The sequence below is a fragment of the Tauraco erythrolophus genome, chromosome 1 (assembly GCF_009769465.1).
Source record: "Tauraco erythrolophus isolate bTauEry1 chromosome 1, bTauEry1.pri, whole genome shotgun sequence".
NCBI lineage: Eukaryota > Metazoa > Chordata > Aves > Musophagiformes > Musophagidae > Tauraco > Tauraco erythrolophus.
The window spans coordinates 16,032,037-16,055,203 of NC_141465.1; the positions used below are offsets into that span (position 1 = coordinate 16,032,037).

General features: G+C 36.7%; 1 protein-coding gene across 2 annotated transcripts in view; it reads left to right on the top strand.

Annotated features, from left to right (window-relative positions):
* The window catches only part of EPHA6 (EPH receptor A6), a 524,483-nt gene that overhangs the window by 419,839 nt on the left and 81,477 nt on the right, over positions 1-23,167 (top strand). For both annotated transcript variants that reach the window (XM_086629497.1, XM_086629571.1), the window contains one exon: positions 20,114-20,236. In XM_086629497.1, the coding sequence (XP_086485623.1) occupies positions 20,114-20,236 (123 nt within the window). The remainder of the gene's footprint in view (positions 1-20,113; positions 20,237-23,167) is intronic.

Below are 23,167 nucleotides of genomic sequence, written 5' to 3' on the forward strand. Positions count from 1 at the left end.
CTATTTCATAAGCACATATAAGAAAATAAAACTTCTTTCTCCAGCACGAACATATGTCACCAACATTGAGATCTGGGCTGTATAAAAGTAAGATGTGTCTTCCGCTTCTACATCATGCTGAAGTCTGTCTTGCAGACTTTCCATGAAAATGCTGTAAAGTAAATTAAAGTTATGCTTACAGCAAACACCTGCCAACATAGCTATATCTACAAGAGACATTTTAACTATACTGGAAGAAATCATTGGTGTTACACTAGCCAAACTGGGATCTATAGTTAGTTTAGCTCGATGGTATCTTGCACCATGAAGAACAGCCTAATCAGTACTGTGTAATACTGTGTCAATACAAAATATCAATGCATGCAAAGGCTTTATTATAATCATAATCTTAGTTTGTTCCCCTCTCCCTCAGACTTTACCTCAACTGACTTTCAATTGTTAGAACTAGTTTCTAAGGAATTGCTTCCAGTTCTGAACTGTGACTGCCAGAGGATTTGCACCTGCCACGTATACAAGTGGAATCTTTTTAAGGCATTAATTTTCTTTACCATTAGGTATATTGTTATTTTCCAGAGGAGTTTTCAAATTAATTGCTTCGCAAAAGAGGATGCATGAAAACAGCCCCTAGATTTTTGGTTCTGTGTAAGCTCACATCGCCATAATATCAAGTCTGGGTTTGGAACGACACGTTCAACTCCCTTATTTTCTCTTCACTGTTTTGCTTTAGTGACTTTCAAATTGTGAATGCTATCACAGTTTTGAAATTGTTAGTCAGTCATCTGGCAGATTAAATTCAAAGCTTTAATCATGGAGTTTCTTTTTCAATTATGGTGTATAACCTGTTCAGTGCAAGAAGAGTCCTGAGGTCAGTGTACCCTGCCTTGTCCAAGGCATAGCAACAGCATGATCCTCTTTCACTACAATTTGCAGTCTGTAGCTCTTCATATCTCACCCATTTTTCGTTTATGAAAAATGCTGGAGATAACAATGAATTTATTTTTTTTTTAACCAAGACGTTGTGTTCTAGGCCTTTGAGCCCTTAGTGTAATGAATCTAATGTTGCCCTTTCTCCAACCTCTTAACAGGTCGAGACTGTTAAATAGAGTTCAGAATTCATTTTAGAAATTGACATATTTTGCAGTACATGTGTTCATTATACACAGCATTGTATAGTTGGCTGTTATGCAAAAGTATTGAAGAAATTTTGTGGCAGTTTTTGTAACATTCTTACCTTGGTCATGCCTGGTGAAATTGTACTCCCAAGAAATGTGATTGTGCAAAGATTAAGTGTTAACGTTTTAAGAGTTAAGTTGTGACTCTTTGAAGCAGGCTGCGCCATGATAGCTTACAAAGTACGATTATGATTACACCAAAAAAAAAAAAGTGACCTACATTATAGTATTTATCATTGATTTCTGAAAAGTAAAACCTTTAGAGCCAAAAGAAGACATACGATGTTACTAAATTCCATGTTAGCTTTATAGTATTGTTTATAACCTACAGTGTAACCAATTTCAGATCTTGACATTTACTTCTGTCAGTAATCTCAGTACATCAGTGAGGCATCACTGGCATTTCCAGGCACAGTTGTACTTGCTGGAGGCTAAAATGGCTTCACACCCACCTCTTGAACCCACCTCTTGTACTGGCAGGCGCTTGCATCTGCCTTACACAACACAGATGCACAGCAGGGTATGAAGACGTTATTCATCCCTGCATGTCTTCCATTCTGCTTATAGATAATCCACTGTGACACAGAGTGGTGGTGAGACTACATGTGTGTCGCGGTAGCCAGTGGGCTTTACATGGCATTAGGTGTAAAGCTGAATTTGTCTGCTGAAGCATATCGTAGCTGTGCGCATGATGATACACAAAACAGCAGAATTTCAGTTCTATTACAAATTGTTGAGTAAGTGGAGATGTAAATTTAAATTTGACTCACTGCTTTTATTTTCCTTTGTATCTTGTTTCATAGATAAAAATCACAATACATTACTGAATTCAGTGTTGCTATGGCCAGTAAATTAACACAACTACCACCCACACCGTTAGCAAAATTTGCTAGATCAATTTATTAAAATATCATCCAAAAGAAAGAGTTGAAATTTAGAGCTGTGGATATGACTGCTGTAACACAGACAAAACTAAGTATCTGTAGCCTTCTTGCAAAATAAGTTACTCTTCATGAGCTGGTTTTCAAAGAAATGTTGATAGTACTGAGTTATTTTTACACATGCATGCGTGAGTGTGGGTGTTTCAAGTAACACATACAACTACCGTGCATTTGATTTGTTGATGGTTGCTGGCAAAATTAAGAATACACAATACTTGATTCTCCTGAATGACATGTACATAAAAGAAATTAGCTTTTAAACTTCTGGAAAAAAATGAATTTTTCTTTCATTCATTACCTTCAGAGATTTTTGCAAAAATCAAAGGGTCATTATGGTTTCCTGCAGTTCAAATCAGTCACATTTCTGCGTTCTACTTTTCTGGTTTGCAGCTAGCAAGCTATACATTATCACTGTCAATTCTGCTGTAACATCTTTGACAGGATGATAAGCAATGAAGAAAAAGCATATTGTCAAACAGTCAAACAGCTAACATCTTGTTAGCAGCAGTTTAATATGACCGTGACACAGTATCTAATATAACTAAACTTTGATAATTCTACTTTTATAGGTTACATCTGAGAAACAGGATTTCACTTTCTTCAGGATCCTTTGCCTTCAGATGTCTGTATTCAGACATGTAGGACCTGACTTTCAAAGATGTTTAGATGCTTTGATGTGAGATGTGGTTCTAATAGAAAAACAAGTGACAAAAATCATTCCTACCAACAGCCATAAAAAGATACAGTCCTTTAGATAGGAAATGGCCAGATTTGGTTTTATTTTTAAGGAAAATCATGGTCACTTTGCATAATTAGCATTCTTATTAAGTGCAAGTGATTGCATTTCCATGTACACAATGTCTTCCTCCACCACAAAAGTAGAGAAGAATATGGTATAGTAAGTTAAAAAGCAAGATGGTTACAGAGTGTCGGTGATACATGAAGGGTTGGGGTTTATTTTAACTGTAATCAGAAGATTTAATGAATAACGGGGAGAGAAGATTGCACTGTGCTGACAGGTTTGCTGCAGCAACATGGCTGATCCGTTTCCTGTGTAGGAAAACCATATAAGCAATGATGAGAACAATTATACATGACAATTACAATTACAATTGACAGTTAAAGGAGTGAGGGGGTTAAAGAATGTATATCAAGCAATCAATAATCCTGATTCACAAGCTCTGTTTGGTTGATTTATTTTGATATCTGTACATTCATTTCTTATTCTGCATAGAGACAGTAACACACTAGTAAATATATATATGATGAGTATTGGTAAAGTCCTGCTGCAACTTTGTTGTTGCTAGATCTTTGCTGAGAAGTGAGGTGCTCTCACTGAAGTTAATACCAAGACATGCTGAGTTCGAGATTAATTGGTAACGATGGCTAAGAGAAGTTCTGCTGTATTTTAGAGCCCAGCAAAGTCAGATTATAACAGAGGCATTATTTGGTAAGCTTCAACCTGATTGTTAAATGTTACAGTACGCTCAAAATTGAAGCAGAGTTGTGTCCTTTTAAAAGGCAAATTAAATAGACTTTGTCCTATTTTTCAACAATAAGTCATACTCTTGTAATTCACAGAATATACAACATTGGGCTATGAAGGATGCTGAGAGGTCATCTTGTCCATCTTCCTGCCCCAAAGCAGAATCAATTATATTTAAACTAGTCTGTATAGATGATTGCCTATCCTGTTCTCAGAAACCTGTCCTGGTGAAGATTCCACAGCCTCCCTGGGCAGTCTGCTGAGTGTTTAACTATCTTCATACTTCACCTTCCTAGTGTTAAACTGAATTTATTTTTTTTTTATTGCACCTTAAACTCATTAACTCTTTTCCTGTCTGTGGGGAACAGATTGTGGCTTTCCTCTTTGCAGCAATATTTTACGTTTGTAGACCATTATAATGTCTTTACCGTCTTCGGTAAATCACCCAGGTTCTGTCAAGTCTTTCGTCATGCTAGATGTTTACTAGACCTTTGGTCATTCTTAATGCTTTCCTTTGGACTCTTTCCAGTCAAATCATATCTTTTTTTAAAGTATGGCTTTCAAGAGTGAATACAGTGAATGCTGAGCCTTACCTTCCACTAGCAAGCAGGAAATGATTATTTTAAATGTAAACTGGGTTACTACTCTTTAAATATGTGTGGTTTTCAATAGCAACCATTGTTGGGTTTATTTTGATTTATTATAGCTCTATAGACCTATTATAGACCTCTATTATAGACCTGTGGATCCTTCTCTGTGAAACAGCTGGCTGTCTAGTCTTTCCTCCAGGGTGTGTTTGTGTAGTTGTTTATTGCCATCTCCATTGACCTGCTTTGTCTTCCAGAATTTTGTTCTATGCCTCCTCATACCTTTCCCTAGCATGCCAAGCCCTTCCATTTCATTGTCTTTCTCAGATTTAGAAACACACTCTTAGTCACAGTATCACAGTCATTAAGGAGAAAACCAAACAGCAGCAAAAGCCCTGGACCATACTATTTGTATCTTTCCAGGTTGATGGTGAACCACTGAGGACAGTTTCCCAGCTGTTAATAACAGCTCACTGTGCAGTATTTTCATCAGAAATTTCCTGGGGAAAGTTGAAGAAAGTACTAAGGAAAAAGAGTTAAATCATTAAATCATTTCTTTAAACTGAAAGAGGGGAGATTTAGATTAGATTTAAGGAAGAAATTTTTCACTCAGAGGGTGGTGAGGCAGTGGAACAGGTTGCCCAGAGAAGTTGTAGATGCCCCATCCCTGGAAGTGTTCAAAGCCAGGTTGGATGAGGCTTTGGGCAATCTGGTGTAGTGGAGGGTTTCCCTGCCCATGGCAGGGGGGTTGGAACTAGATGATCTTTGAGGTCCCTTCCAACTCTAACCATTCTATGATTCTATGATTCCATGATTCTATCATAGAGTACAATTTAGAATATCAGCTTGTATGGATCATGATGTAATGTAGTCAGGACTGATACCTCATTGCCTCAAACTAACTTCCTTACAACCTTTCTTCCTTTTGTGCTACCATTAGTCTCTTAGTTTCCAGCTGTAGTTCTTTTACTATTAGTCACCTAAAGAATGAAGAGTGACAATAAAGCTACTGTAGGCTGCAGTGACACAAGTCCTTGTACCAGGAAGACTGTCAGTTAGGGGAATATACGTTTATGTTTTCATGGATTACAGTTAGCTCTTGGTAATAAGCTAACAGATGTAAAAGCCGTAGCATACCAGGTTTTACCTGTTTTGTTGTCTTTCAAGTTAAGATGTTACACTAAGACTGCACTTTTGTGGGAGAAATCTGGATTAGATATCAAAGACATAATTTGGTGTTTCTGTCCCATAGCAGATGTTGGGTCTAGATCCATGTCTGATACCAAGGAATACGGATTCTTCTTGAGGTGACAAGATGAAAGATGGGAGACGTAATCAGAGTGACTGTTAAGTCCCCATTGTTACTTTTTTTTAAGAGAAACAGCAGCCATTCTCATGGGCTTAACTAAATTCAAACTTACATGAGTGTATCAAACTAATAATATATCCCTGATGCTTTCAGTTTGATGCAAAGTTATTCTCATGTATTATCTTAGAGTTGCCTAAAGTTTGCTTGTGGGTGAAGAGTTCTTGTACACCCTCACAGTTTTGTTTGCATTTCTCCAATTCTTTGGATAAGCCTACTACTCCCTGTAGTATGAAAAGGTTATTGTGGAGACTTACAAGTTCATTTACCATAGAATCATTTAGGTTGGAAAAGACTTTTAAGATCATCGAGTCCAACCACTTTTATGAAGTGTTTTGAAATCCAGGGGGCAAAGTGCTATTGAAGCCGTAATCATTACAACTAAACAATTTAATAATGCTGGGACGTTATTACAGAAGAGTTGTCACATGTACTGAGTGTTATAAATAATATTAATCTTAATAATAATTACTCTACTCTGGTTCACATCTCTTTAAATTTTACATTTGTTTACAAGTATGTGAATAAGGAATGAAATAATAAGTTTTTCTTATTCTGTGTTGCTTAGGCCTATCAGTTCACTTTGCCAAATTTGTGACAAAACAGAACATGCACGACCAGCATCAGTAATTAGTTGAAAGAATAATGCCAGCAATGCAGTACAGTTTAATACATAAGGACAAGTTACAGTCCATAGATTTACTTGGACTAGAGTAAGAAAGAGCCTTGTGATTACTATCTTGTCACCTCAAAATAGACAGACCATCAGGCCTAGGGAACTGCTACTTAATCAGATAGTTACAGTAGTGGTTGTCCAGATGTCACACATGATCTGTTGTATAAATCTGCACCTCAAGAGGTTGTATTGTCTTTACTACAGCTTAAAGGCTCACACCTAAATTTCTAATGAATGGCAACAAGTTTGTGATATCTTTAACACCAGATGCATATGAAGAAGAAGAATTAAAATATGGTTTGATTATTTTATTATATAAATGATCTGAGATTGTATTGAATGGAAACATGAGAGTTGGATGTAAGGAAAAGAAACCTTCAGTTATTTACAACATCATCTTCTTTCTAATCCAAGGATTGATATAAACAACTATAGTTGTAATGCTTTGGATGGGACAGAAAGAGAGCAGAAGAGAAAAGAAAGGAACTTCTTGAGAAGGAGGTAATGCCAGTTTGTTTTAGCAAACTGCAGATAGGTTTCTCTGAGTAAGGAAGAGTTTCTCTTCATCTCAAAACAGACACATCCTCCTCACACAGGAATCAAAGTGCTTGTATAGAATATTGCAAGTTGAGACATGCTTTTCACATACAGGTTATTTTTCCAGTGTACAGAAGTAAAAGCTGCTGAAAGTAAAAATTTTCAGTGATTAGCAAGAAATCTTTGACATTTGGAAGCAGAACAGTCATATTATGCAATGAAAATCTGTTCAGACTTGTTTGAGTTATGGTCTGTTGAAAAGTGCCATGTGTTTTCCGTGTTCTGCTCTGGAGAGCAAGTGAGAACTTTAATGACAGAGGTTTGCAGTGAACACACACCCGCACATTTTGCTTCCTGATCTCGCTCAGCATTGCGGCTCTAGACAAGGCAGATAAATTATTTCTGCTTCCACTATTCTTCTAGCACTATCATCAACATCCACACAAAATAATGCCATCATTTTAATAGAGTTTGCATCTGTAAACTGTTTATTCAGAATCTATTAGCTCAGCCCATCTCTATGTTCTTTGTATATTCCTGACCTCCAAATTCCTTTCTTTACTTCTCTACTGTGAGTCTTGCTGTATCCATTTCACAGACTATAATTATCTTTCTGATTCTTAATACATACATAGTTCAGGTTCCAGATGAATAAATAATTGAGATGCAAACTGTCTGGGATCCATTCCAGACTCCTGAAGTTGTGGTAGGAAATACAGTTTGCAAAAAATACTGCTTCTTAGATCTTAACATTTCTTTACAGATAAACATAGCCTTGGCACTGCTTATAAATCAGGAGTAGATGATAAAACTGGTAAGGGGGACACAACTGAAAGATAAAAGCAATGTGGGAAAAAAATGTATTTTTTTTAAACACCATAATTAGATGGTGTGAGTTTACAGAGTATTCAGTTTAAATACGTTCTTAATATAAGCACAAAACCCTAATGACAATTCTGTAAAAACATTTTAAGAGGCAGATGTATTCAGTCTGACATTCCGGAATAGATTCATAACTACATCAATTGGTAAATATTGTCATTTTTCTGCCAAAATTTAACAAGGTAATTTCTGCTGAATAAAATTTGAAAGTAAATAAGTTTAGCTGATAATTACTTCATTTCAATATTTCATCTAGAGAAGCATAATACAGAATTTTCATAATAGTAGAAATCTGAAACAAACTACTGTACTGTTGCTATAATTCACATAATTGATTTCCTTTCTTCCTGAAACAACAGAAAATTGTTAATGTCTCCCTGGACTGGTAATAACTTACCCACTTTGGAAATGAGTCTCCACTCTTTCCTTTTTCTACATTTTTCTTCTTAGCTGTAGTTGAGTACATTCGTCAGCACACAAACACTGATTTGCTATTTTAGATAACATTGGCAGTTTACTTCCAATTTTCAATGAATGCTTTTATAAGCATTGAAAAACATGAATTTGTGTCCTATGTAAACTGTCTGCCCAAAATTCATCTTGCCAGAGTCACTGTTGCCAAAAATAGCTCAAGGAAGATCAGTTGAGAGAGGTTTCACCACATGGCATTCACCCTTAACACCAAGTGGTCTTTGAGCTTGAGAGAAAATCCTCCGAATACACTGATATCCAAAAAGATAAAATTAACAAACACAGCTAATTCTCTTTGGACAGTGGCATTTTCAAAAAAAAAAGAAGCAGCATGCCCATGCATATGCCACAGCCCATCAGATAGCTACAGGAGCTGCCTATGACCTGGCTTCTCACATGGCTTTTCAGGTGTGGGCTGGGACACCTTCACTGAGCCTAGGCACAGAAATTTTTTTATCTAGCACATAGATTTGTAAATTTAAACCAGTATATAAGACATTTCTAATCAAAGTGTTCATGTGAAATCACAATAATGATATTCCTACTTCTAATCTTGACATCACTTATTTGAGGGAGTCACTTGGTGCTTGTAACCAAGAAGAAAATCAAACCTTTGTATTTAATTTAATTGATATTAGTGAAATGCGAATTGTGAATGGTATGAACATGAATAATGAAAGGAATCCTCACCCTCAATTTATACTCTGCATTTGTTCAATAAAAAATCATTTTTTGTCAATTGACTCTTTGGAACTTCAGCCCCAAGTATTTTTCTTAACTGAAAACAGTAAGCGTTTTTCAGTGATACTGATTACTGTCTAAAAATGGAGAGCATTTATCTCCTACTCCTTGTTCATATTGTTGCAGGCTATCAAGGCTAAAAGAGTTTTAATTGCAGAACTGCAGAATGTACAGCAGACTGCATGAATAGATTCATCTTCAGATGACACTCGTGAAAAGCTATTTCACTCATTAAATTAAAGCTCACTGCAATTTTTAAACATGAAGTACAAAATTAAAACCTATTGCCTCTCTTTTTATGGAAATACCATGAAAAAGGACATCTGAAAATTTAAAAGCCCCTGGAGCTTCTTTACCATCCCATTTATAAGACCCTATCAACATTTCACATGGGAGGTTCCTGCCTTAAAGGATGAAGAATTCCATATTGTAGGAATACTCAGATTTTACTCAGGGTCTTCCTTCCAAAATCACAAAAACATAGGTTATCAAAAGACAACTGAAATGAAATTAATATTGCAAATTATTAACGCACTAATTGTTCCCCAAAATCATTATGTGTACAAAAAGAATCACCAGGGTTTCGGCCGATATTGCAGGCTTAGCTTTTTTCTATCATGAAAACTGTGATTTTAAAGTAATTTTGAAGCTCATTTGATAGTACATGCATGATCATGAAATCCAAATGTACAGCGTACAGTGCTTGGAACAGTGTTCTGGGTATCATACATAACTATAAATACATAAAGATTTCAGAGTTCTCGTTTAGCATTTTGCTAAAGCTATTTTCAGTTTAAGCACTGACTGAATAATATTTATTTAATAGGCAACTTAAACATACACAGATTGTTTTATCCCAAAACAGAAGCACAGTATTTCCAATTACTATTCCATTAAGACTACAAAGATGATTGAACACAACAGTTGTTATTGCTGTTAATAGCCTTAATTATATTAATGTTGTCACACCGGTCTTCTCAGCAATCAGAACTTCAGTGTGCATTGACATTTAACACATCACAAAATAAATGGCTACAGTGTTTGTAGAACTCTTTTCAAGCGATTCCCTCACTTTTTTTTCCCTCAAATTACCTGTTTGTCTAGAAGCAGCAAGGGAAATTAAATTAGATGTTAATATTCTACCCAAATATTCTGTGACTTCCATCAGTTTCTCCTTTGAAATTTTAAGCTTCTTTCAGCATTTGCTTTTTCTCCCAGAGAAGCCATAAGTAAAGCTAAAACTTGCTATAATTGGGATTTGCTAAAATAGTCACATTCTATATAAATATTGCTAAGCCCGGGTTTATTCCTATCCACCAATCAAGAAATAAGAGAACTCCAGAACTTCAGGTTCATAGGAAAGCATTGTCTTTCACAAAGATTTCAAGGTTAAACTCTTCAGGGTTGGAGACCTGAACAGCAGCTGTACCCTATCAAGTGTTTGTCCTCATGTTTCCAGGTAGACCCCATAAATTTAAGTCTGGAGCAGAGACTGGGGGATATGATATAGAAAAGCAGACTTTTAAAAATATTTTCACCAAGAACTAGGTATTAGTGGTCTACTTCTCAGAAATGAGGCCAAAATGTGGATGCTTTATTATTCCCAAATCAATAAAATTAAGGAAATTCAGAGTTAAAATCAAACTGAAAGTATAACAAAACATAAAAATAAATAATCCAGACACCTGAACTACTCATTGTGCTATCATGCAAAAACCTCACAGTGAAAATAAGCAAAGCACCACTTGTAGAAAACAGGTCCTTTTTTATTATTATTACTTATTGTCACTGGAGAAGAAAACAGAAATGTTTTCAGACGCACAAACTCTTCGTCAGATTATGTTGTTGAGCCTGGGTGCCAGAAAGCTTCCCTGCTCTTCCCAAAAATATTGCTTGGATACTAAAAAAGACAGACCTCTGGGTTTGCATAACATTTCCATGAGGCCATCACAACTCCAGCAGTGCTTCTATCATGGCAGTACCTGTGTCCCCACACTAGATCAAACGAAGGCAGCACTAATCTCCCCTAGCCTACTGGCAGAGGCAGAAAAGGAAGAAGGGTTAACATTAAAGTTGCCTCATATGTTTCATAATACACATTCCAGGTACAGGCTCAAGTTCACTGAAGTGCATCAGTGTACTTTACTGTAGATGTCTGGTTAAACTACAAGTCTATTTTTTGATGGAAATTCCTATTTTTATTTAAATACCCTATATGACTAATAAGCAAGGGTTAAAAAACATTTACAGCCATTCTTTATACTTTAAATGCAGGTCGCTGCTGAATACTAAAAATTTTAGATCGGGCCCTTCAAAATCATGGCACGTTCCTAGAATAACAAAATACTAAAAACTATTCTAGGCTTTCTAATCTTTATTTTTTTCTGAGCATCATACAGCATGTTCATTTTGTATTTCCTTGCATTTCAACTGAAATTTTTAAAGCTCTTTTTTAAGAAAAAAGGAAGTTACAAGCCAGCCAGAACATACGGATCAATTGAGTATGCAGTTGTTCGTCACAGCTAGACCAATACAAGACAAGCAAGTACCTATCCAAATCTCTTCCAAACCTCTGCGTTAAGTTCTTTCTTCAGTCCTTCTGTCCCCCCTTTTGCTTGCCCTTCTATTTTCTACAAAGTGCACATATCTTCATACACATTTTTCCTTCTTCTAGATACGTGCCTTTCTAGTGTTCACCTCTCTTCTACTTTTTCTAAAAAGTATATCTGATCCAAAGCTTTTAAAAAAGAGCTCTTTAGGAATTTCTAGTAAGTTTTACCATCATTTGTAACTGAAAACTGATTTGTTAAGAAAGGTGCAGTCTTCTACTCCCTGAATTTCTTAAGAGTTGTCCTCTACGTGTGTGTTATTTCCTATTGCTTTTAGGGCACATCTGCACCACAGATATTTTGGTTACAGCATTTTGTTGTAAGAGACTGCTACATCCTATTGTTTCCACTGTTCTAATGGCTCTCTTTAAGAGCCATTTGTGAATCTGGACTCATGGAATACTTTGGAAGAGTGCTGCACTTCTCAGAATAATCACCTAACTGTAGGCAAGATACAATTTCAGTCCTGTTGAGAATAATGGAAGATGACTTTTGAAAAAGGTCAGTCCTGCTGGGGATGTTGTGCAGTAGGATGTTACTCTTCAGCCCTTTCTGAGAGAGAAACTTTATTATGTAAAATAACAGGGAAAAAATGACCTTTTGTACTAAAATAAAATTTTTAATCGCACACAGTCTCTCAAAGATATAGCAAAAAGAGAAATTTTGAGCATCCATTATTCCATTTTTAAGACTATTCAGAAGAAATATATGATGCAGTTTGCTCAATTTCTTACCTTTTCCTGAAGTGTGTTTTGATTGAAGGTAGTTTTCATGAGCAATACTCATAATTTGGGACAAGCTGAATTCCTTTTTTAAATGCACAGCAGAGTTTATTCTTTGGTGAAATCACCAACAGTGTCTGTGTAATAGCACCCCAGAAAATGAACTGGTCACTCTTTCATGCATGGTGTTGCAGTCAAGTTCCTGTGATCCTTCTTCTTTTTTGAGCCACTATCCTGACAGAACTAAAGTTCAATCTGAGTCATCTTTTGAAGTGAGGTGCTGAAACCCAGTGAAGTGAGATAGTTACTCAGAGGCAGAGAAAAGGAGCTTTGGATTATTTCAGGGGTGTGGGCAGCTGCATTGCAAACTGAGAACGTGGCTGAAGCTCATTGCAGCTCCCTTCTAAATAGGACATACAATCTTCATTTCCATGGGCACACATCAGGGGGACAGTATATACCCATGACACATTCTAGGATGAAAGTAACGCCTCACTGTAGTTAATCTCTAATCTTAAAAACAAGCAAAAGCACTCAAGTTTTGTAATACAGACCTTGCGTGGGGTGACTATTCCCCAACATAGACTCCTCTCAGCTTCAACGTTTAGACACTGCTTTGTATTTGAAATTATGAAAATTCATTATCTGAAGAGATTCTGCCAAATAGTTCCATGTATTGCTTAAATTCCAGGCCTTAAATGGAGCAAAAAAGAGGTCTTTTGCTGGTTTAGATGTCGACATGAGCTCCTTCAGAAAGAATTCCAGTCTCACTGGTTAAAAATAACAGTGAGCAGTCTTCATCTGCATCCCTCCAACAGTAGTTTATATTTCACTTTCTTCTACTCGTATACCTTCGCATCTTGCTAAATCTACTAATATAAATGATATAATATCCATTGTAGCCGTTCCCTTGGAGACGTGTCAGGAAATTACTATTTCTAATTTAATTAGATTAAGTGTCTACCTGGTAGATGAAGATGTTCTAAGTTTTACATTGGCTGCGTGTTTAGAATATTTAAATATTATAATGATATTTTCTACTTTGAGTTAATAGTCCGAGCTCTATATTTTACTACAGTGAGATTAAAAATTCAGGCTGCTTTAAAAGCTGCTCAGACAAAGGCAGTTAAAGACCTACAAGTTCTTCAAAGAGCATTCAGGAATGACAGAATTATTTTTGACCACTCTGGGATGATGTCATTTACTCAAGTGGAATCTGGGGAAACAGACTACCATTTGAAAATTTGCTGCTGAACATTAGAGTACAAATTTCCCTCTGCACAGGAAAATGCATTTCATACAGGTTTTGGGTTTACTACCTTAGGTACCCAAGAGCAGAATTTAGCCTTGGAAATATTTCACTGTGTTATTTGCAAGGTAAGGGAAATCTTCTCATGATTTGATTGGACTGGATGACCTCCAGACGTCCCTTCCAACCTCAACCATTCTGTGATTCTGTGATTTCCATAGGAGTAAACGCACTCATTTTTGTTAATTGTTGTTGTGCTCTGATATTTTATTATATGTATTGCAAAATATTGTTTAGTGATCTTAAAAATCGTATTTTACTAAGAATATAAGTTATGTGGGTAAAAATTTAGGCATTCCATTCTATATTCTATCACCTTTGCTTACATGTGTCAAAAAGCTCTAAAATAAGTTATTAAAAGCATATTCTAAATCTCCAGATTAGTGCATTCAAAATTATTAAAATTAATTCTATAGTTCCATGCTTTCTAAATGTACTGAAAATATGATCCAACAAATTCATCAGGGATAAATTTTAGCCCTGCTTCTGATGTTTTTTTTTCCATTCCAAGTCAAGCCTTTTTAATGGTCTACAAAATTTGACATCATAAGTTTTATAAAGCCGTTCCTCATGAAAACCTTCCATATGTTCCCCCATAAAAGATTATGAAGTAATGTGCAATTCCTGGTGGTCTAGGAAGGATAAATCAATAAAAAATCATGTGAGAGAAAAGTCGACGGGTTTTCAATACTTTCCGTAATGGATATATTACAAATAATTTTGGAAGAAACGCTGTAACCCTTCTTCTAGCTTCCCTGAGGAAACACTAGTAACAATAAAAAGCAGGTTTTATTTTAGAGTGGAAGGCGCTCGTAAGAGAAGCCATCCTTCTCTCAGACATTGAGTGATAACATTGGATAATTCCCCTATTCAGAAGCAGGAAAACTTTCTACATTGTGTTCTCTAGTATTTCATTACCAAATGTTACAGTCCTACCTTCGTGAAAGTGCAGTTAGGAGTGAAAACATCCTGAATTCATTCAGTTGCTTCCTGCCAAACTGAACACAAGAGCTCATCAGAGCCCTCTGACTCACTTCCCCAAAGCTTTCATCTGCAGAGTTCCTAAGAAATTTCTCTTCACTGTATTTTACAATCCCTGTGTGAAAAGCATCAAGACAACTGACTATAGAAAAACAAATATCCGTGTTTTTTTACATTGAATACACTAACTGTGCTTTTTTCCTTTTTTTTTCAAATTCTAAACAAAATCCGTAGGAAAGAAGTAAGAAACTTTTGATGGTACTAATAAATAGATTGTACTAGTAAAAAGAAATAACTGACAGTAATTGTGACCTCTCTAAAGCTTCTCCTTCCTGCTGCGAAAGAGCTCCTTTTGAATTTGAAGCTGTTAGATGCCCAAAAATACACAGCATCTGAAATGGTCAATTCCACCTGCAATAAGTATTGGAACAGTTTAAAGTGTAATAAATAAAAAACAACAGCAAACAACAGGGCTGAAGAGCAGCCCGAGTCTTCAGTAGGCTTTCTAGTAACCTGCTTCAGCCAGGTCGTTAGACGCAATGCAGAGACTCTAGAAATGTTCTCCTTTTTAAAAGCAAATCTCCACAAGCTGCACCAAGGTCCCACAAATGCAATTGCTATAGTGAAAAAGAAAAAAAAAAATAGTGTTCAATTTGCTCCCAGCGTGGCTCGGAGACCCTGGCACACTCAGAACAAGCTGTGTAATTTAAGAGCTTCAAATCCCATCCCTGTGAGTCCTGGGGGCCCAGAGGTTGCCGTGGCATCGGCTCGAGTGCTGCTGATGGTAGTAGGGCAAAGAAACCAGCAGCTGGCAAGGAGGAAAGGATGGGATGTCGGCCCCTGAGGTTGGCCGGTGCTGCGCTGGCACTTTACTGCATATGGGAGCAAAACTGATGGGAATATTTGCACTCGAGTCAGGAGATGTGAGTGGGTTTGTACTGTCGTTAACAGAATAAAACTGTGTTCAGTTTCTGTGAAAAATTCTGAGGGTCTTCTGGTAGAAGTTCCTACAAAGTGTCAACAGCAAAGATAATGGCTGGTTAACATTTCTCAGCTTGCACAATCCCTCAGAGTTTTAAAGTGCAGGTCAGTTAGTTCCTTTTAAATGCTTTTCACTATAGCTCCTTTAATCGCCCCATTCAAAGAGAAGTTGTGTGTTTCATTCTAGTCTGTTGTGTGCCACAGTATTTCACCGGATGTGTTTGGTGCCAGTGTCTTCATCCATCCATCCATCCATCCATCCATCCATCCATCCATCCATCCATTGGTCCAGTACTTTCATTGGCCGCATGGCAGAACTTTCTCTCCTTTGAAGATTTAGGACTCTTCAGCACAGTTACGATGCCACCAGCCCTAGGCCATGGGATGTGCCTTCGGTGTGGGAAGAAGTGGCTGTTCCTTCTGGCTGGCCATGCTGTTGTGATGCAAGTGCTAATAAATGTGTATGAATTAATGTATGTGCTCTGGAGCTGAACTAAGCATATGTATTTCCTTTACCCAGCTGTCTGCTCTTGCCCTTCTGCTCTGTGTGATAATATGCTACTAAAACTGTGCTATACCGGTGACTTCCCTATCAAATTCTACCATTTGTGGGATGATATTCCCCCTGGAACAACAGATGAAGGAGGAATGCAAGCTAATTGATTCAGCACTCCTCCACTGCCTCTGAGCACAAGCACTTAGCTGTAATAATTATGAAACAAAAGAATTTACGCTGAGTTATAAACTGGTATCACAGAACTCAGTAAATGGTGTATACTTCATGAACTGTCAGCTATTTAGAGTATTGCCATATATTTTTATGGTTTCAGTGCACTCTTCCAACTCATATATGTAACTAATGTCATTTCCCATGTCAAGATGGCATAATGTTGATAGTGTGTAACTGTGGAGGAGGAAGAGGTTGGGTTTTTTTCTCAATAAATCCGTGCCTGTAAGCTACTAAATAACAGCTGTATTTCAGGGCACTGAGGAGTCATGGCTTAGTATTCATACATCCTTTTCCCAGTTTAGAACCAGTAAGACCTTGTACTAAAAGTTCTTCCCATGAGTGTAACTGCACCTACTGCAAAAATAATAAGAGCTAATTTTTTTACAAAACAACAGAACAGGTGTAAAGCACTTGTCTCTGTATGATGTGCACTGACAGAATGGCATTTCTCAAGACAGTTGGTTAACTAAGAAAATAATAACCTAGCATCTTGAAAGTGTCCAGTGTGGTTGCTTTGAAGAGATTGTTTAAATTAAGCATTAAGATTTCTGTTGCTAGCATACGCCTCTGAAAAATGAATATTGCTTTTGCAATTTGGAGCATAAATCAGCAGGATATAAAGCAGCAGGCACGTTTTTGGTGGACTTTTTCTTTATCTAAGCATGATTCCCATTTGAAAAAAGAGGAAAGACTACATCTTCATTGTCCAATTAAAAAAAAAAAATGTTTAGATAGAAGGAAATGCAATTCTTTTTTATTGATTTCCACACAGAGGTTTATAATATTTCTCAGAAGCTGGTGTTTTCTCTTTAATATTATGCTCCCACCTCCCTTCTTTTTTATTGTGTTAGCAGAGAGCTTTTTCCCTTTCTGTCTTGAACACAATTTTTTGTTGCAGATTTTCTTTGAAGTATTTAGAATCATAGAATCATAGAATGGTTAGGGTTGGAAGGGACTTTCCCCTTCCCATGGGCAGGGAAATCCTCCACTACACCAGGTTGCCCAAAGCCTCATCCAACCTGGCCTTGAACACTGCCAGGGATGGGGCATCCACAACTTCTCTGGGCAACCTGTTCCAGTACCTCACCATCCTCAATGTAAAGAATTTCTTTCTTATATCTAACCTAAATCTGCCCTCTTTCAGTTTAAATCCGTTGCCCCTTGTCCTATCACTACACACTCTTGTAAAAAGTCCCTCTCCAACAAACATTTCATGAATGTTTATGCAAACAAGTAAAACTTGGAGTAAAGCTTCTAAATTACTGTAAATGCCCAAAGCTCTTATCAAACCTCTGTTCTTCTGGTGGTGATTGATGGGACTTATGAGAATTAATTTTCTTTCCCAACTACCTGCAACGATAATCAATTTCCACATATATAATGTCAAACCCTATTCACATTGTGCAGGTGATAATATCAAAAGCTCCTATTTGTTCATCCTGGGGCCTATGCTGTATTTTAATTTAGGACTGTGCATGTTTTAAGATGAATGAACTTTCACCCTCTCCTTTGTCTGCACTTTTTTGTTGATGGATACTGAATGTTTTCAACCTGGTTCTTTTCAGAAGCTGTTTGTGGACTTCTAGAAGAGATTAAATGAGGGCATGTTCTTGTAACTCTGTATTCTCCTTATCAGAGACATTTTTGAGGTGACAGAAAACTATTTGGATGAGATTCAGTTGCCTGAAACAATACTAGGTGACTACTCTTAGATACCCAGCTACTGCCTTGCCTCTTGCTGCCGCTTTCAAAGAGTGCAAATCTTCTGCTAATCTTGTCATGTCTGCCACTCAAATGAGAATGTCTCAGATTTTCTAGAGCATCTCAAATGAGACAAAGCATTTATGCTTAAGCCACTGAATCCTACCTTTTAAGTGTGAGAGAAAAATATTTTTTATGTGTATTATTTTAGTTATTTGCTGCTTAGAAAGCCTCAATAGTTTTAGCCTTCTAACTCTCTTCTTAGTATTCACAGATTGTAGTGCTCCAAAATTTGCTGCTCCTTGGTTTTATTTCTGAATATGTACAATAAGTGAAATAAATTTGGGTTTGTCTTCATCAATTTCTATAACAAAGTAACTTATTGTAAGTCTGCTAGGAAACTTGAGTTATTTGCCATTTAACACCATTGAAATGGAGGAAAATGTCAATGGTGAAACTCAAGCTGTTTGGCTTTTCTGAAGGTCTGTAGATGTGTCGTGTCTCACAGCAGGTGTACTTTTTGTTTGGTGTAATTCGTATTTTGAAACAGAGAAGCAAAGTTTTATTTGGGAAGTGTTCATCTGTTCATTATTTAGCCTTCATGTTTTAAGATGCTGTTTAGTGCCAAACATCTTGGAGTTAATGAAACAATTTTCCATTTTAAAATTAAATTTCTGTGTATTGCATTCTAAACTCTCTATCCATGATCACTTCTAAACATATTTTGAAATGAAAGCCATGGAATTTGGAAACACTTCTACAAGAATGCCAAAGACTTTTCTGGAGTGGCTAGAGGGAAAACTTATGCCTGATCTTTAGCTGTCAGATATAAACATACTGCATCTAGAACACTAATGAAATGAATTCTTTTTCCACAGACTGCAGCAGGTCTAATAAAAAATTTAAAGGGCAAGAGTATTGAGGAGAAAAAGTAGAATTCTTGCTTGAAAATGCAAGAGAAAAATTCAGAGCTCTCTTAGGCTACTTGAAGTTCAACAATTACATATGTGTGTTTGGGGGCTAAATTTTGCTCACTACATTTTCATTAGTTAAAAAAAATCCCGACTATTGCATAAATTTTAAGAGGGCTATTTATTTTTCTCATTGTATATAAATATTAAGATGTTTTCTATATCTTAAAAGAACAACTATGAAATACCTGTAAGATGATGGAAGCAAACTTGCCATTGTCTAACTTTTTGGATGGATGCTTGCTTGATGTACTTGCAAAAATACACAAATTATTCTTATTGTCAATTTAAATTTATTGCAAGGTGGGAAAATCTTGACTTTGTGCTTTTAAGCAAGATGTATAGAGCTCTTATTTCAGATCAATCTTTGATGCTGGCATTCACTGAGCACTAACACAAGCTAGCTGAAATGATGCCTCTAGATCTCTGTAAATATGCTGAAGGCTGAAACAGTGGATCAAATGATAAAGAGTCCTTATTTATCATCACTATAATAGATATGTCACAAGTACTTATTTTAAAAGGGGTAGATGAGATAATCTCTGTTTCCAGAAATAAAACTGTACATTTAGGCAGTGAGAAGAACGTAGTGCTTATTCTATTGAAAGCACAAAATGTGTAAAGCTTCTGGTGAGTGCAAAGCAGAAAGGGACCATGTCTATACTCCTGGCTTTTTCTGCATCAGTATATTGACAGGTGTTGGGAGATGCGATAGAAGCGCTGACTGATGTATCTGCCCTGACATGGAAGTCAGTAATGTAGCTACAAATTCCGGTTCCCCTTCTCCCTTTGCCTGACATTACTTTTGTCAGGTGTTTTGTCAGGTGGCTTTAAGATACTAGTATAAAACACAGCTTTGCTAGTATAGCTTTGCCTCTACGTGTCTAGCTTTGATTTGTATACAAAACTGTAAAATGCCTCTATAGTAGAGTCAACTGGAATGGATTATGAATATCCAATAGGTGTATTTTGCCTTTAAAATCTGAAATTTTTCCATTCCTCCTAGAAGTGCTGGAATTCTCTATTTGCAAAGTATGCAGAAAACGAACTCTTTCTGGTTAAAGCTGTGTCTTGTATGACTTGGTTAAAAAAACAAAGAAAAACTTTCAACTGCTTTTTATAAGATCTGTTCCAGTGAAACCACTGTTAACTTTTCTGAGGTTTGATTATTCTTTCTTTAAACAGTCAACTTCTTTTATCAGCCAAAGAACAAGTCATTTAATTAATGATCATTTTTATCTCTTTGAAAGGATCCTTTCCGACCATTGGGGTGAAGTCTCTTTCGAGATTCCTGAGGGCGGGATTTTTAAATAGCATCCTGGCCTCACATCCAGTGTCAGGGGGTGGATCTTTACCCCCCAGCATTTCCTCTGGTAGGTATTCCAGCCTATTCCCCTGCATCAATTTTTCCCTTCACCCTTTGCCTCATCTCTCCACACATCTTAGGGAAAAGAAATTTGGTATTGGTTAGACAGGGAGATTAGATGTCCCGTCCAATAAAGAGCCAAACTGAAAGGAAATGGAAAAGATAAATTACTTTTCAGGAACCAGCCATTTTCCTGAACCAGCGTGTAAGAAGACTGTGAAGAAAACTGATCTGTAATTAAGTGGTTAACCTAAATTTAGAAAAAGAGGACTTGATATCCTCTAACCGTGCACTTCATGAAGCATGCCCGTGTGCACCAGGGAGCCATAACTTTAAGAATGCCTCTATAAAATCCCAGATTTTATGTGACTCAGTGACTCTTCTCTAAAAATTTACATTCCCTTGCTAAAACATGGAAACAAAACAAATTTGGAAAGGCAAAATCTAATGATGTACTGATATAGCATTTGAATCCTTTGTACGCTTCCTTAGTTGCAACTTGTCTCTCATGAAAACCGCCTTAACTTTTTTTAATAACTTTTATCACAATTTGAACTACTATAATTCTACTATTCTAACTACTATTATGTATAGTATATAGAATAACTACTATTATGTATAGTATATAGAATATATACTGTTCTATAATTCTAACTACTATTCTACTACCATAATAACTACTATAATAGTGAGAAAACCCCATCACCTGTGTTGCCAGCACAGTATTCTGCACTGCCTCTGGCAAGGTCCCCAGCAGAGGCACAGCTGTATGATGGCACAAGGGACCCCAGAGGGCTGCCGTAAGGTTGAGCGTAGGCTAAGAATGAGAACACCGTGCCGGGTGGATGGGCTGCTATCAGATACTGGGCTGAAACAGGAAAGAAGGACAGATTAGAGGCATCCTTTCCCAGAAAGGCAATATGTGTTACCCATTTTCTTCTGGCGCCATTAAACACCATCTTCCACCAAAGCTAATAAATGCAGAATAAATATATGTATCTTAATTACAGTTAAAACTGAATCAAAGCTCAGTTCTGTTCCTTTCCAAACCACATATTTCTATTTAAAATTAATCTGTGTATGGACTAATGTCACATTTTTATCCTTTCAGGACATCTTACCTGTAATGTTACTTACAGTTTTTCTTAAAGAGGAAAAATCTGTTATGGTAAAAGTAGGGAGAAAATTGAAAAATTACATAATGTTATTGATTTCCTATATGAAAGAAACTGTTCTGCTTCTCTATGCCCCATTTTATCTATTGCAACAATGGTAGGCCTCATTAATACAGGATGATTCTTACTTTTTTTTAAGGTGTTATTGCTCTTAAATGTCTTTTACTGGCAATTCTGATTCAATCTGAAGAAATATTCAAAACGGGGGGAAATGGAAATGCAGCTATGTGTTGTACAACAGGTACCCTAGTAAGGTAATGGAAATAAATTTTATTGTTTGATCATGTCAACAACAACAAAATAAGCCAAGTAGCAAGCCCACAGAAAGGGAGAGACTGCCTATCTTCTGGAAGGTGAGGGCTGTCAGGTAGTTGAAAACTAGTGAAGGACTGTAAAAAATCCAATGGACAAGATGTGTTCCTTTGAGAAAGAGTGCATGTGGGATCTAGGTGGCATGAAACACTGCAGTACACGTCAGCAATTGCTGTTAACAAATGTACCCTAACAATCTTGTCTGTAGTGCTGCTATTTAACTCTTCCTTTTTTACTTTATCATATCTGTATTTGAGCACAATCTTAATTCTGAATTGCCTCTCTCTGTTACAGAGATGACCAGAGGATGCCATTTCCATTTCATAACTTTCTAATTGCTATTTGCTGTACACGTGAGCAAAAAACCTGCACATTTACTACACTTTTTTGCCAAAGAAAAAATACCTATTGAAGGGAGTACTGATCTGAGATGTGAGAGACTCAGAACTGAATCTCTTACTGTGAATGTTTCGGTGGAAAACACAAGTTTTCCCCTGAATCCTTAATCACTATAGTACAAACAGAGAAGGGATGTACCCTTTGTTCCTTTGTATCAAAAAACACTGCATTTAACACTTGATCTTTTTTATGAGTATTGGTTTACCAAGGAACAAAGACACCCAAGGCAACAGTGCTCCCAGAAGGTATTTAAGCAGTGATATCTGTGTTATCATGGCAGCCTCTGACTGTTAGAACAGCAACAGGCGGGCAAAATCAACTGCCCATTCCAGTCTTGATGCTGTCTCCGAGGCTTATCCTCTCTCCTTAAAAGTGAGAGAATTGCTATTTGTATATTGGTACTGGAGGGAAGCGTGCTCAATTGCTGCCTCTGATAGCACAGTGACCCCACCTCCATTTTCTGAGATGTTGGGCTCATATTGGACAGTAGCTTTCGTAAGGCTAACAGAAGTACTTAACGTTTAATAACTTTGCTGAATTATAACCTTATTGCTTCACATATTGTTTACATGCAAGATTTCAGTGAATTTAACTACATGAAAGGCTTAAAATGCCTGCTATTAGGGTCATTGGGAACAAAGATAATGAGATGGGTTTTATTTACCAAAACATTTAACTCAAGCTAAGTGACAGGTTTACTCCAAAGTAGTCAGAAAATTTATGCCTTACTACTGAGAAAATGCTTTTACATCTTTTCTCTACAAAATTCCCCACAGATGTTTTAAGCGAAACACAGAACTAAACTGGAAAGCCTGCTATAAATAAGTATTTGGAAAACAGCTTGGCAGGGCAATGTAGCTGCTGGTTTCCTGTTTTCCCTTTCTGCTGTTCACTCAATAGCTGGAGGGAGTGTATTTCTTTTGCCATTGCACTGACAGGTGATGTTCAATTTTGTGTAATTTGATGTCTGCTTTTGCACTGTGCAGAGGTTCACTTAAGTAAAAAGTATTCTCATTTAGCCAACTTAAAGATTAATTTATGCTGCTGGCATG